This window comes from Galleria mellonella, unplaced genomic scaffold (genome assembly GCF_026898425.1).
Source record: "Galleria mellonella isolate WM207_F2 unplaced genomic scaffold, CSIRO_AGI_GalMel_v1 utg132, whole genome shotgun sequence".
In the NCBI taxonomy this organism is placed as follows: domain Eukaryota; kingdom Metazoa; phylum Arthropoda; class Insecta; order Lepidoptera; family Pyralidae; genus Galleria; species Galleria mellonella.
In genome coordinates this window covers 5,621,239-5,637,445 of record NW_026441989.1, presented here as the reverse complement: position 1 = coordinate 5,637,445, position 16,207 = coordinate 5,621,239, and the positions used below count along the sequence as shown (strand labels likewise).

The 16,207-nt window shown below is 31.1% G+C and overlaps 1 protein-coding gene across 1 annotated transcript in view; it reads right to left on the bottom strand.

Annotated features, from left to right (window-relative positions):
* The window catches only part of LOC113518328 (lachesin-like), a 102,809-nt gene that overhangs the window by 2,657 nt on the left and 83,945 nt on the right, over positions 1-16,207 (bottom strand). Inside the window, exons 3-8 of the mRNA XM_026903193.3 lie at positions 5,072-5,279; positions 4,477-4,635; positions 4,267-4,395; positions 3,890-4,183; positions 3,495-3,590; positions 368-478 (exon numbers count right to left, since the gene is read on the bottom strand). Of these exons, the coding sequence (XP_026758994.1) occupies positions 368-478; positions 3,495-3,590; positions 3,890-4,183; positions 4,267-4,395; positions 4,477-4,635; positions 5,072-5,279 (997 nt within the window). The remainder of the gene's footprint in view (positions 1-367; positions 479-3,494; positions 3,591-3,889; positions 4,184-4,266; positions 4,396-4,476; positions 4,636-5,071; positions 5,280-16,207) is intronic.

Genomic DNA, 16,207 nt, shown 5'->3' with positions numbered 1-16,207 from the left:
GAAATAATTATTATCGGGCTTTGTTTGATACTATTGTACTTATTACACTATCTAGTATATTGAAGTATTTATTATTACATTTTAAGTTTATAACATAATAAGTAGATTGGTTTTTATTCTCTATTCCAATTCTAAATTCAAGGTGTTAATTGCTTATCTTATAATAATAATAAGATGCTAGCGATTGAAGTATAGAAATAAATGATTTATTAATACACAAATCCTTTCAATACACATATGTTACAAATGTATGTGGTAGAACATTTTATTATGTAGTACGAGATGAATTTCCGAATCTCCAACTCCTAATGAACAGGAATGTTTATAAGAATAACCAGTCTTACCGATAATCACGACTAGACTATACCTGTAACTTGGGAAGCACCACCCACCCAGTTGAGGTGCGTCTTCCCACCACCCTCGTCTGTCTTCTGCTTCTCTTTATCGATCTCATTTAGATTCGATAGATATTTTGTTCCTGGCAAACAAAAAAATTCCAATATATACCTTTGAAATATTATATAAAAAATAAATATTAAAATTTACGACCGTAATTATAGATTGTTTACAATTATAGCAGCTGTGAGCCGCGACTTTGCTCATGAAACTCATAAAACGTGTAAATCCTTCTCCACCCTAAATAAAAAAATCTTAGTTATTATTCCAGATCATATTAGATATATGTATATACTTATAAATAAGTAAGGATTGTATGCTGCAATATAATAAATATAGCTGTATAAACATTGAAGTACGTATTATGTATACTTTAAAGGTCTGTATTATACAGAGCTTATGATAAGATTAAAAAAATAAGTCTCAATTATGTAACCGGAAACAAGAAATGTATAGATTTCTTACAGAGATTGTGGAAGTCATTAGGTAAAGGATCCAATATGGAAAGGGACAGTGGACAGGGGTCGGCGGGCGGTCGGTTATTGAAAAGTTGCCCAATATTGTCGCATGGTTGGCCCCGCGTAAATTCGTAATGGCCACAAAAAATAAAGTAGTCTACGAGTATGTTGACGCGCCGCGCGTCGTGCAGCCGCTACGCCCCGGCCCGTACAAAAAACAGCCCATTACAGTAGCGATCTAATGGGTTTTTCAAGTTCATCGATGCATTTTATAATAACATTTTGAAGAAATTGAAAAATTAAAACTATTTTAACACGATTTTTAATGTCGTAGAAAAAAAGCTATAATGAATAATGGAAATCATCAGGTACGCTGTCAACTAGTTTACCATTCTAAGTATTATGAAAAATATATATACCTATACTACAATGGCCTAGGAATATTTTGTCCATAGATAAAATTTTCTTTTATTCTTCTTGAACTTTTAAGTTTGATACAGAGACAAATTTCGGCGTATATTTTAAATGGATCATAATAAAACCTCTAAAATTGTATCTTGCAATGTGCTAAATATATTTTATTTGCGATGAAAATGGAGATTGTCTATATAGATTTTAATTGGAAAACTAAAACTAACTACTAACTAAAAGCAAAATTACATTGTCAATAATGAAACGTAGAAAGGGACGGAATCAACACTTGGTGACAAAATGTTGTCATATAAGATGTTTTCTAAGTTGTATCAGCTGTAACATAACCAAGAACATCCCTAACTGCCAATAACGTTGGAGTAATGACGCGCACCAACAACTTGTGTACGTATAATAAACTTGTACTGTTTATTATATATTTGATTCGTAAAAAAACTGTCATTAGTTGTTTGATACTAGAATAAGTATATTATATCTTTTATAAGATAAAGACAGGATCACTTATGCTATGGACTGTGTTAAGAAAGAGAAATGACAGTGATCTTTGTTATATCAAATATATTGGAGAGAATACGAGTAACTAAAATGGTAGTACTTCATCAGTACTGTAGTTCGAAATGAATATTTTTATAGCATCCCATTGCTATATATTTATATCTGACTGCTATACAGTTTATATATATATATATATCATAATAAGTAAGCATAAACAGACCTTCATCATAATTCATTTATTCAATTCATCATTCTTCATTCTATCATAACAAAATCAATTTAGATTTTAAGCCTATTATTCAATCATAAAATCTAATTTTATGATTTGTTATACGAACAAAATACATATAATACCACTTCGTAAAACGTCTGTCTGTAAACGATTTGTTTATGTTTTATGAGGGCCCATAATATTCGAAGCCAGTTAACAAACTACAGGCTGGCGACAAGCAGATCGGCGTTTCGGTTTATGACCTATAAACAAATACATATAACGACCACTAATAATAACTGAAACAGCAGTAAACAATGAAAACTGAAAGCTCTTGTGGATAGATATAACTCGTAAAGGTAATATTATCTCTTAATAAACAGAAACGCCGACATAAAATTGTTGTTCCCTGCATTTTATCGACTGTATCAGATATTGATGAGTTTATTCGAGCATGAATTGTTGTAAGCATTTTATATATGAATTAATAAAATGTTCGATACTATTTTTGTACCGAAATTAAGGCATATAATCGCTATCAATTTAACAACCCTTTAATACTCTACTGCTGAGCGTAGCTCTCTATAGGAACAAAGCTAGTTTGCTTAATATGCTTGCATGTATACTTGTACTGATATATTTACTTGTAGTATTGTGTATCTGTGTGCATATGTGTATGTATCTTACGACATTATTATTATTATTATTGAAAGATGTACTAATTCAGGCAAAATAACCTGTGACACTGCAAGCTTTTCATGATATTTTGTGCTCACCCATTTTTTAACGTTCCCTGCTAATTCCTATCCGTGATAGAAATTTTAAGTTGTTGAAGTTGAAGATGTTTTTTATAGCGACGTTTTTATCTCCTCAGGATATAGAGTGTGTTTTCCAAAATAAATATATCGTATATGTATGAGTGGGCTACAGCCACACATTAAGTGTTGCGGCGTTATAAATAGTAAATGGCAGAAGACTACTTTACCATATAAAGAAGATGGCATATAAAAAAAAAACTACTACCTATTATCTACCTATTTACTTACAGCTACTTCTAATCTAAATATTGTATTTAATTCAAATTTTCCAGATTATTTTGCTGTAATATTATATTCATGATTACTTTATATATTGTACATTTACGAGAACCACCTAATAAAATTTTCTTTTGTAAATATTTTATTTCAACTTGTGTCATATACAAAAAAAATGTTACTAAATTCTGGATTAACTAGAACCACTGTCGCTAGTATACAAAATAATTATTCCACATTTTAGATAAGTTTAGAACTTCAATGGGCTTATACACGTATACCGATCAATCAATGGAACAAACTAAATAATAGGCATAGCTTTATATCTTACCTATATTCATGATATAATTTATGTATTAATAGTTTATTTTTTTATGTCACGTCAAGAACTTGTCTTTTTCATTAACACAGCAGAGTGATATAATTTTATATTTTCACAAAACTTCTATTAACAGTAAGTTACTCTACCTTTATCTGTTAGCGGCGTGTCTCTACGCGGCGGCCTTGATGGCGGTGGGACAGTCATAGCTCTGGGATCTGGAGTTGTGGTCGGTGGCGACGAAGCTAATTCAGAGTAATGGAATATAAATAAATATACTTGATTTACATTTTGTTGTTGATGAAAAATATATTTGTTATAAAAATGCTTGGATTTAAAGAAAAACATACAATAGTCATTCAGCCAATACAGATGGTAGCATTGACATATTTAAGATAAATTCTTAGGAGAGGCCTATATTGAATAGAAAGTTGTTTTTAATTGCGATACAGTCACAATAGTCCAAATGATACATAAGGATGTAATTATTATAGTAATATACCGAGGTTATACATCTACCTCGCTTGTTTTATTGATTACTTACTGTATAAACGTATTGTTCCATCCGATTCTCCTCTTGGATTCTTGGCTACACACTTATAAGTTCCATAATCTTCAGTAGTAATATGCCTAATTAACAGTCTCATATGTGTTTTATAAGCTGGTACACCAACAGTGTTTTCCATGTGATATTTTGCACTTTCATGTATCATGTGCCCATCGTCTCTAGTCCAATAATTCAAAGAAGTAGGGTGAGCTTCTGTGAAGCATTCTAACGTTACGTTATAGAAGAGGGGAGCGCCAACTAACTGGTGAGGAATCCATAACATTGGAGGAACTAAAACAAAAAGTTTTATTGACAGTAAACAAAAATTAAATCTACCTAATTACACGTAAAGCTTGAATACGACTTTAACTTACAATCAACGCTAACTTTTACTCGTTTAGATACTGTGGGTGGTACTCCATTACTAGCTATACATAGGTAAGCGCCCATATCCAATCTGGAAATTCGTGCCATTTCTAGCACTTCTCCTTCCCATTCGGAAACTGAAAAAAAGAAACGCATCGTGATTGGAATCTAAAACGTAAAGGGGTATTTTTTGGTCATTAACAAAATCGATTTCTAACCGGTGTGTCCTTTACTGATGGATATTTTTGAATTGTCGTCCCGTTTCCACTTGATGGTGGGCTTAGGGGAGCCATTAGCGCGGCACGTCAGAGTGACGTTGGCGCCTTCTCGGACGATAACGTCGCTAGAGCTCAAAGAGTCGTCGATCGTCGGTGGCACTGTAAATAAACGATAAGTCCACTTTATTATTATTTAAAACCTCTATAAAAATATTTTAACTTATATAAAAACTTACATACGGATTGAAGGGTGAGTATTTTACAAGTGTTACTAAACATTTTTTTTATAAAGAATGATTGATCTAAAAATGATAAATATGTAGAGCCCTCCCCCCCCCCCATATAAATTTAACTGCTAGTCATGTCATTAGTACGGAAGACTCGAAATAGTTTGTCATTTTCTAGTCTACGTCTCCTTGAAAAATAATTTTCAATTTTACTGTTAGAAGGATGTCGATCTGTATAAAGTTAAGTAATTATATAACTGATTTTATCCAGGACACATTATTTTTTCTGTATATTTAATTATCAATAACATGCGATTATACTAAATCTATTATTTTTCATGTGATATTGAAAAAGCAAATTAACTTACCGACAACATGCAGATAACCAAACTGAGTTTTAGCAGTGACGGTGTTGATCTGGCACATGTATCGACCCCGATCTTCTTCCCGTACGTCAGATATGTGAAGAAACCAAGTCCGATGCTTGTCGTGAGTAACACTCACTCGAGGATTCCGTGTAATCACATGATTATGGACAGTAAGAATGGCTGACTGTTCGAAATGCATCCACGCCACCTATAAACATAAAAAAATATAAATGTTTATATAGAAAACGACTTTTCTATATATATTAGCTTCTGCAATCTGTACTTCTATATCGTATAAGGTATAATATGTTTACACATGAACCTCGGTTTTTGTAGAAATTACAATTTGCATCTAAATAAAATTCTGTTTTTTTTTTTTATACAACTTAGAATGGCAATGTTTTTTTTTTATTTAATAAATTGTCATAAATTTTGTAAATAAATTTAATAAATTTTTTACTTCATCTATTTCCTGCTTTTTCTAATACTAATTTGATTGTTTTGTAGGGACTTAAATTTTATTCCTCGAACTTTTACTAAACAGCAATTAAATTAACAATTTAATAAAATATCTTCACATCTTTGATGACAGAGGCACTAGTATTGTGTGAATCATTGGACCAAACGTTACCTTCAACTTTTTCATATATTAAATTGTTATATATTTATTATAAGTTTGAAATTATCAACAAATTTTATTATTACATTTAAACTTGTCACAACTGAGGTATTTAGGGCCGTAACCGCTTATGTCACGACATTTTTACAGGTAAAATATCAGTTAGCAAAAAATACAAAATTCGAAAAAAATATATTGTATAGCAAATATTATTGGTGTGTAAATTTCATCGAACATCAGTCGTTTAACTGGGCGTAGCAGTCAATCAATCATGACCACACAAGGAGAGCAAAAAGAAAAAAAGAAAACGGAATATTTTATTTGAAAAATATGTTACCAAATATTAATGTATTTTTAAGGAACGTTAATAACGCAAGAACTTAGGGTGGAGAACATCGTGCCTCAATGGTTTCCAATCGTTCTTCCAATTGAAGCAGTGACGTAACGGAAATTAAAGAAAGCGCCGTTCTTCCTTCGATATTTTTTTAGGAAGAAAATAAAAATACCTATAAACGAAGCGATCGTACAACACGACATTCTTGAAATTTGGAATTTAACATGATGTTAATTCTGAAGTGAATTATTGATTTATTATTTTTAATGATTATTGATGTTCCGAATAATTACGGATATGTAACACTAGATAGGTATATATAAATATGCAAATATTAACTTATAGCTGATATAACAATAACAAAGAGACTAAAATCATGAAAAATAATAGACCTAATTTGACGTTTTTATTAATTAGATGACCATTGAGAATGCCTTTAAGTACATACCAATAGTCATTCATCTAAATATAGGATGAAATAATAACTATAAATTATACGACTTCTTTTATTAATTATAGAAAAAGTGATAGAATTTTAGTTACAGTAATGGGAACTGTGTGTAATGTTCCGGTGCCTATCTAAAACAATATAAATGGCGAACTTGAACCTCTACGAGTAGTCATTAGATGTCGGGCTTTAGCACGACATCTGTGTAATTGCAGGGAGCTGCCATCGCCCGCCAAGCCGCGCTCGTCCTCGCCGCTTCACACCAATTTCCACGGCATTAAGCGCTTAAAATGCATTTTACAGAGATTGTTGTACTTCAAGCAATCTCGCTACTTTTAATCTTAGCTCCGGAATGATTCAATCTCATCAAAACAAACTAGTAGCAACATATTTAGATATTTCAGATATCAGTATTAGAAGTCTATTTTACTGTTAAATTATTTTACATTATTGGCCATGTTTTCTGATATTTTACTATTACATTACACAATCAATTATGTGTGTGTAGTTATGCGTCCCTATTGGGAGCTTTTTTTTTAATAATATCACACAATTACACCAATCACCTCCAGTCGTCGTGTAGGTACCGGCATAGAATGGACGATACCTTCCTTTCCCATGGGCATCGTAAGAGGCGACTAAGAGAGCATATGGTGGAGGGATAGGCAGCAGCGCCTCTCTTAAAACATCTCTAAAAGCCTGACTGCGGTTGCCAACCCGCCTGCCAAGCGTGGCAACTACTGGCATAACTCCCATTATGGGGAAGACTAAGGTACAAACTAGAATGCCCCGTGTATAATTAATCAGGCAATGGACATATGAAAACATAATCCATAACACCCAAACCTGAGCTAATTACAGAAAAGTTTGTTTCTTAAATTGGCCCGACCGAGAATCGAACATGGAACTTCATTTTACGCAAAATAATTCGCAACTAGTAAGTAGTAACTATACTTTACTTAGTAATAAAAATTATTATATACTAGGAAACCAGGAATTATACAGGTAAGATTATTTAGTATATAGATCATCAAACCAGGTTATGAGTTACTGCTGTTTTAAAGTTGTTAAAGATAAAATTTAATGAAGATATAAGATATTAAAGTTCGAAATTTCTAGATGCATCCTTTATTTCATAATCCAGCTGTAAATTTGAATCAGAGCTGCCGGGTAGTTCTTTTTATCAAGATTGCGATGGCAATATAGGGGAAGTTTGGTAGCTAAAACTCGTGCCGGGTCACATCTTACCTATCTTAAGTGATGCGGCTCTCAACCGCTGTCTAATTTATAATGGACTTGAGGAAACTTTGCCCATTTTATTATGCAATGGGACGGTAACCCCTCTAATGACGCGACCTGACTTGTCGGCATAACCTGGGGCTCAAGGATATTAAACAAGGCTTAATATTTCAAGTGATTTATGTTAAAATAATTTCATGTAAAATTCAAAGGTAGCTTTCTTAATGAGAAAATTAACATTTTATCTCTATCTAATTACTTATAGGTTTATAATAATTATATGAAATGTGTCCCTTTGCATTACGATAATTTCAAATATAAACAAAATTTAATTTAAATCAGTTTAGCATCTTGCAGGTGTTTGAGTAACAAACATCCAAATATTTATGTACAGCTAAACATTTATATTACAAACCTTAATATATACATTAATAGGATAATGGAATCAAATAATATACTTATTTTAAATATAATCTAGATTTCAATAAAATGCAGTAAATATATATTGTAGTGGAAAAATATTTTTATAAAACTTGAAATAGCAACATAAAAAACAAAAGTTTTAAGTTTACATTGGGTACGCGACTTTGTCTGCTGTAAGTAAAGTATTTAAAATTTTAACGATGTTAATATTTTCTTTATATCGTTTATAAATTAAATTTTGATTGATATGCTTTAATTATATCTAGAATAAAGTTACTAATGTTATAAAATTGTAGTATATTAATACAAAACATACCTAAGGTTTTATTAACCAAATTTATCTAATATAAATTAGCTAAATAAAACCTTAAATAAGATCATGTGTCTATCATAATATAAGGTATTATGCTAGCTATTTTCTTCCTTCAAATCACAGAATACTGTGATGTCATACTACTACTATACGAGTACACATATATTTTGTAATAACTTTAAAAAAAATTATCATTATAGTGAAAAGAACTCTTAGTTATAATGTAAAGCTTAATGTTCATTTGTTCTTAGTGTAATATATGTATATTATATGGAAAGCAATATGAGAGTGTCGCGGTTGATAGCAGCGACACGACAGCGGAGACAGCGGCAGCGGATGTAAATCTGATCTGCGTAATTGTGGCCGGCGTCTAATCTAATCACGGCGCGGTGTCCCTCAGCACCGCTGTGATTGAATTACAAGCTTCGCCACGCCTTGCTTCGCGTCTCTTCGCCGCTCAGTGGACGGTGTTCTTAATAATCACCAGATGACGAGGTAATCTCTGAGTAATAAATTATTATTTGGCGTAGGTAATGAATTATACTGTTGTAATTTATAGAGAGATAAATTTTTAAAGACTTATTTATAAATAATATCTATCATCTATGGCCCATACTCGAGGAGAAAATCAATGAAATTGTAGAAGAATAAAGTCTGTTTACATGTACATATTTGCTAAAAATTTTCCTTAGCCAATATAAGCAAGATGTAAAGTTTGAATAAGAATTTTAGGCCTTTATCTATATTGTCTGTCAGTATCCTTGTTTAATCTATTATTCGATCAAATTTAACGTTTTAAAAACAACATGTTACAATCTTTAGATTATATTATTATATCTTATATATTATTGTTATATCTTTAGATTACGTTATTATTTTAATATTTTCATAATTTAGCTACAAAATAAATTTAGTCTAGAATAAAATCCCAGAGTTAAAATATGTCTTTAGAAAAATATAAATTGTTAAAAATTCAATACCCCCATTACCTATGGATTCCATATACAGCGAACGTTTCAGTGTAAAAAAAAATTAAGTTTAAGTACTTAATTGAATACATAATAATATCATACCCTTAAAATGTAAAGTTACATAAATACTGAATTTAAAGAAATTGGTTTTCCGTAGAATGCCATTTTCTCTGATTAGTGTAATTCGCAATAAAAGTACAAAGTTTAACTGGGCTTTCCTATATACTTACATATCCAATCTATCCGAATCCTTAGGGTTATCGCGGATTCGTATAAAACATAAAAGGTATTCTTGAAAGTTCTCTTTTATTGTTCCCACAGTTAAGATAAAATTAAGGAGGAATCAAAATTGTTAGCGGTTAGAGATAAGCGTTGAGTGTTGAACTTGACGAAGTTGCCATCGCACGGTCGGGGTCGGCACGAAATATTTTGTAACGTCCCAAGTTTGTCGGAATTAGGATTATAAAATTGCTTAGTGAGGGAAAGTGCCGAATGAACGAGAATGAAATCGGTTTCAGAAATAAATTGCGCTCTTTCCGAGCTGACGGAGATTTTTATGAAGCAACCGTGAACGTGACCAGGCTTCAATGAAAAGTACACATGTGTTATAATTATAATCGGCTAGATGAAAGTCTGCTACCTTCTTTGATGTTCATTTTATTTCGTACGTAATAATTAAGTTAATCTTATTTATGAAAATGTTCGTTATTTCATTTAATATTCATTAGACAAAAATTAAATACAATATACGAAATATTATTACAATATGTATACGAGGAAAACACACTTAGACGGAGGTCTGTGATGTAGCTTATCAAACACTGATAGAATATAAGAGAGCTTCAAAAAGTAGTGTTATAAAGTAACTAATGAAGTTACTGCATGCAAATATAATATTAGAAATAGCGGCGGCAGCTAAATAATTTCATTTGTCTACGGATCCTAAACGAATTAGTTTCGCCGCTACCCTGTAACTTACATTCTACATTAATTGTTTATCGCATATTTTAGAGAAATATGTGGTATATCTATTTATGTTTGATTTTTATTAAGGTACTATAGTAAATAAAACTTACTTTTTTACCTATATTCTATTTTAACTGACCTATTTGGCAGGTTTTAGCGAAAAAGTATTGTACTGACTTTTGAAGTCGAAGTTAATTTCATTACAGTTTGTGACGATCAAAACTTTTGCTCAATCCGTTAGTAACATTTTAGTTATTTGTTTTTTATAGTTTCAGTGGTCTGGCACTTTTGATTACAAATTTGTGATACTAATTATATAGAATATGCAAACTTAACACAGAATACGCGATTAAAATAATGTATGTACAATCATCAGTGTATACATTGGCGACACTATCGGCGGTGCAGTCGATAGTGTCGCCGATGTATATTTTTTATACAAATATGCTCAATATTTTGCACCGAGAGAAACCGCTCCTTCATTTTTATGGTACAAATCATAAATTATACGTTCGTTATAATATGGATATAGAATTTTAGGGTAGTTCTGAAGTTAAGTTTCTAGTACGTATATAACCACCGCGTTTCAACGTTTCAGTGGCAAAGTTAGAGTGGCCTATTAACTCGTTATCTTTTAACCACCTTTAATTTAGGCCCTTCTTTCTTTTTATCTTAATTGTTGAGGCATTAAGGAGGCGAAGTTCAACTTAGGAGGCACGGGAGACGCTCGTCCCTCAGGACATGGCTCGGAGGCGTCGTTTGATTTATAATGGACTCGTTGGAAACTTTGCCCATTCTGGCGTATACCCGCGCACTGCACACCGCACCAACCTCTTTAACGACGGACCCTATCGCCGCAGGAGATGATTCGTAGACGTGTTTAATAATATTACGACAGATTTAATTATGGAACGTTTAAGAAGCTTCATCTTACTCTGTTATCGTACTTTGTTTGTTTCCAGTTGATCGCCTGTTTATGGGGTCTTTGTTGGTAGTTTTATATTATATCTAACTTATAAATACGCTTCACGATTAACGTAAAAGTTTTTAGCAAATAAATTCTAATTCGACTTAAACTTATGTAATGTACTTATAACAGCAAATGTAGGGCATTCGATATATGATATATAAATAAATATTGTTGTTAAATAATGCCCATGGAAATAAAACACTTTTTACTGATATGATCAAACGCCAAAGGCATTTTTTATCAAGGAAAAACGCCAAAATTCTTAATATAAAAAGTAAAAGTAGTTTCCTATGTAAATATTTCGTAAAAAAAATAAAGTTTACACAGCCTTAGATTAAATATAGGTTTTTCGATTAGATACATTTTATAATGATATATTAACAAAGAAATATTTTTATATTATAGTAATGTAAAAATATTTTTAATAGCACAATAATTACATAGAGAAAAACATTTACGTATAATTTATTTAAATAAATATAATTAATTTAAATATAATTAATTATATTATTATATAATATATATATATAATAATATAATTAATTTAAATATACATTTATTTTTCAACGTTTATGTAAGCATTTTAAAATGGAAATAAAATTTAAACAATTACTAATACTATCCATCTGTATACAATGCAATGGACTAACACTCTAATGCAAGACACTAATGGCATAGACAAGAATCAGTGAACATCGTGCACCAGACGGCTTAGCTTACTTCTACTAAAAGCCCACTTAGAAATCTCTTCAGTCGCGGATTTGTGCCGAAGGCTCTCGAACTTTTCGCGATTTCTACAGCCAATAAGTTATTTTTGCTTGATGTCACTTCACTATTAAGTAACTACCCTTAGGAAGGTTTTCTAAAAGGTAATAATAATAATATCTATAAGTTAAATAAGTCCACCATTATGATAATGTACATGGACGGTATAGTAGAGTATATTATTATGTATTTACTTAAGTCATTCAACGAACATACGAGTATATTTTATTTAGTGTATTTTTAGTAATGTTTTGTTGTATACTTTCGAGTTTTCCTTTTCTAGGTGTATTGTGTCACTTTTAGTTTGCCTCTTTTTTCAGGCGATGAAAAGAAGTGGTGACACATGGTATTCTTACACCATCACCGCCCGGAAATGTATTATACATATGAACATTATATTGAATGCTATATCAGTGAATGTGTTTTGCTTATTATTTACAATAGCTACTACATATAGAGTAAAATGGAATTCATTGCCATTTACTTATTTTTTATTCTTTATTGACCACACTACAAAAATTGTTTGTTACAAAAAATGGGCTTAATACTATATAGCAGTCTCAGTCAATCTTTGGCAAAACAGAAATGTAATCTTACGGTTAAAAAATTGAAAATTGTTGTAAATAAACACTGTAATTGTTTATACGTACTATACTGTAATTATCTATAGTGACTTACAAATTATAACTGCACGTTATGATCATATAAATATACTTACATGAATACATTAAACAAATATTACTTACATACACAGATATATATCATAAAAACATTCTTTTAAGGGAGTATTCTATCAGTAAAATTAAATGCTTATCTTATAGAATCATAAATTTAAAAATGTTATAATATATCGACTTTGTTATATTAACACAATTTATTAAGCTATTTACTTAGTACGAAACGTAGTTTAGATTTAGTATTTTCCATCGCACTTCGAAATATAGTTTCACAAAATCCTACATTGCGTGTTTGATACAGGCTACGGTACCATAAGGCTACGGTGAGAGACATAAGAAGAGTACAGAGTAGTATAAAAATCTTATTTTACCATCGTCCGGTAACCCAAGTCAGAGGTCTTCATATGACCTGAAAACTTGACATTAGAGTGTACCATTTTCACACATGTGTAGTATATTTTCGATTTCTAACTTATCATTTTGTGGAAAATATGTTTAGTTTTACTGCGACAATTTTCTCATCTCACTGAATCATTAACCTTATTAAAAGGGTGTTGATGACTTTTAATATCAATATTTTTTTTTGTTTTTAAGCTATAAAATATTAATAAATTAATAAAAAAAAAAAACACATAAATGGTAATCTTTATATAACTTTAACTTTTACATTTAATTTATGATTCTTGATTTTATTTAGCTTATTAAATTCATATGACTATACTATAAATAGTAAAATAGTGAACATTTTGTATGTACTTTTCAAATGCCACTCAGGTTTTATTTGTCTGTGTCTATAAGTATTTTATTAAACAGTACCTATTTAGCTCATTAATGTCATAATGAAGATTAGACACCATCTTCTATGTTATAAGCATACCGTAACTACATACTTGTTTACATACTTGCATGTTTTTAATTAAAAGGCAAATGTATTCTCAATAATTTCGATCATTCCAAAGACAACAATAAAGAGGGGGAGGCATTATTTGCGGAATTGCGACAAAAGCGTGTCGTCCCCTAATCTTACGCTGTTTGTTCATATTAAGCAGTATTAGAGCGAGCGCATACGACAGTTCTAAAAATAATTGCTATCATTGAAACTGATAATAAAATATCCATTAAAATATATTTTATTACTTGTATTTATAATACTTGAACGTGACATGTTATCTTATTAACATTAAATATTTTAGTATTCAACCGACTTCAAAAATGAGGAGGTTCTCAATTTGCTTGTATTTTTTGTTTCTTACCTCATAACTCCATTTGTTATAAATCGATTTGGATTTTTTTATCTGGAAGAATATACTTACAGACTTAACCCATAGAAATTTTATCAAAATTAGTTCACTAGTTTAGTTATGAAATCAAATTAACTGGTTTTGCCATAATTTAAGTCAGTTCTCTTTTGTGGAACAGAGTCATAATTAATGTTTGCGAAAGCAGTTTTCTTTATTATCACTTGACACCCTAACTGCTCAACTAATCGCTATGACATTTAGAGCTGCGTATATGATGAATTGTAAAATATATTTGAGATAGAAACAACATAGGATCTTTTATCATGATCAATCAATACTTCGTTCATACAAAAGTTACGGGTCTCACAGTACTAAGAGTATACGAATAACATGAATGTTATATCTGATTAAGAATCATTAATAACAATGTTTTTTTTACTACCGTAAACTACGGATGCAAACAGTTGTACATTATATATCGCAAACTTGGATGTACTAAAGGTGGGTACAAAAATCGTGAACTTATCTAGAAAAATACAAGATGAATCTTAATTTCTCAAGAGCGTAAAGTATTATTAAGCCTTATATTGTTCTTCGCCTAAACGAGGGCAAGAGATGAGTTGCAACGTCCGTCTTAAAACATTTCTAAAGCCTGATTGCGGTTGTCAATCTGCCTGCCAAGTGTGGCAACTATTCGCAAAACCCCCTCCAAGAGGAAGGCTTATGTGCAGCAGTGGACAGTTAAAGTCTGATATGATGATGATGATGATATTGTTTGTATAATTCCTCGTATGTTTTTGTTAGTTTTTATGTTTATGTCTGATAGTGTAATACTGCCCTAAAGGCTCTAGAAATACGCCAGAATTTGAACAGCCGGCGCTCGCATGTGCCGCGAGTGTAGCATTGCTGCGACTCATTGTGGCATGTTATTGCAAACCCACATACGTGCTACCGCCGACTATCTGACATTTCATGCCGATGAACCTACGTGCGCTGCGCATATTTTCCAGCATTTGTATAAAATACCTAAACAATCTATTTGTATTGTGATATAATGTTCCATTACATACTTAAGTATCATAAGTAACATGACTAAAAATGGACATGGAATATTTTCAATGTTACGTATTTGGTTTTCTAAAACAGAAATAGGTCACCTAAGTAATGGTTTAGTTACCTAATTATCTAATTTAAAATTTTGTCACAATCCTATAAATATCTATCATAATCAATATAATAATCAAATATCTATCTATAGCAAAAATATCTCATACTAAATTAAAGAAAATTGTTAGTATTTTTCTACAATCTTATGATTCGCAATACAGAATAAAATAAAAAGAATATTTTTTTCTTTCACCGCAATATTTCTCATAAGTCAATAATTCAAAAAAATACGGACGAAGAGGCAAATCTTTTTAACTGATGCGAGAAACTAATGGCACAGGCGGGGCTTTCGGGAAAATCCGCTTCTTGTTGTCAATACGGGGCAACCGTGATGGCTCCCCCAGTTAAGCCTTTATTTCAGAAGAACACTATCTTGGCTTTTATTGCGCTCGCACCGCAGACAGCCACAGACGTAAGTAAATGCAATAAAATAAAGAGAAAAACTTGATCAGATATCAATCGATAGCTACGAACGCAGATCTACACTTTTATTCTCAGTACCTTCAATAAATTTGACGGTATTATGTCATTTTAACTTATATAACTTTACTACATTTTGTTCGTCAATATATTATAATGGGAAATATATTAAAATTTTAACTAAATAGTTTTTCAATCTAAGAATAACATTCCAAGCGTAAAATTATATTTTACTTTGAAATAAGTAACCAATCTTTAAAATGGTTGTGCCTATTTAGTTATGAATTATAATTAATTTTCGTACTTTACATTTTCATAAACTGATGCACGAGTATTAATAACAAAAGAAGCTATAAAATGTCTTAATTAAAAGAGGTTTTTAAAATAAAATATTGCATAAGGATTGCGTTGAGAGTCCTGAATGATCCCAAACGTAGTCAAGTGTACTTCGCAAAATATCAACGTGAGGAGATTTGGTATTCATATAAATATATAAAATGCGTTGAAATTAGTTTCTCTGTTTAGGAGCTGTGACACCGTAGACAAGCGATTAAATGCTTCAGTTACATGCCTATAATGAAAA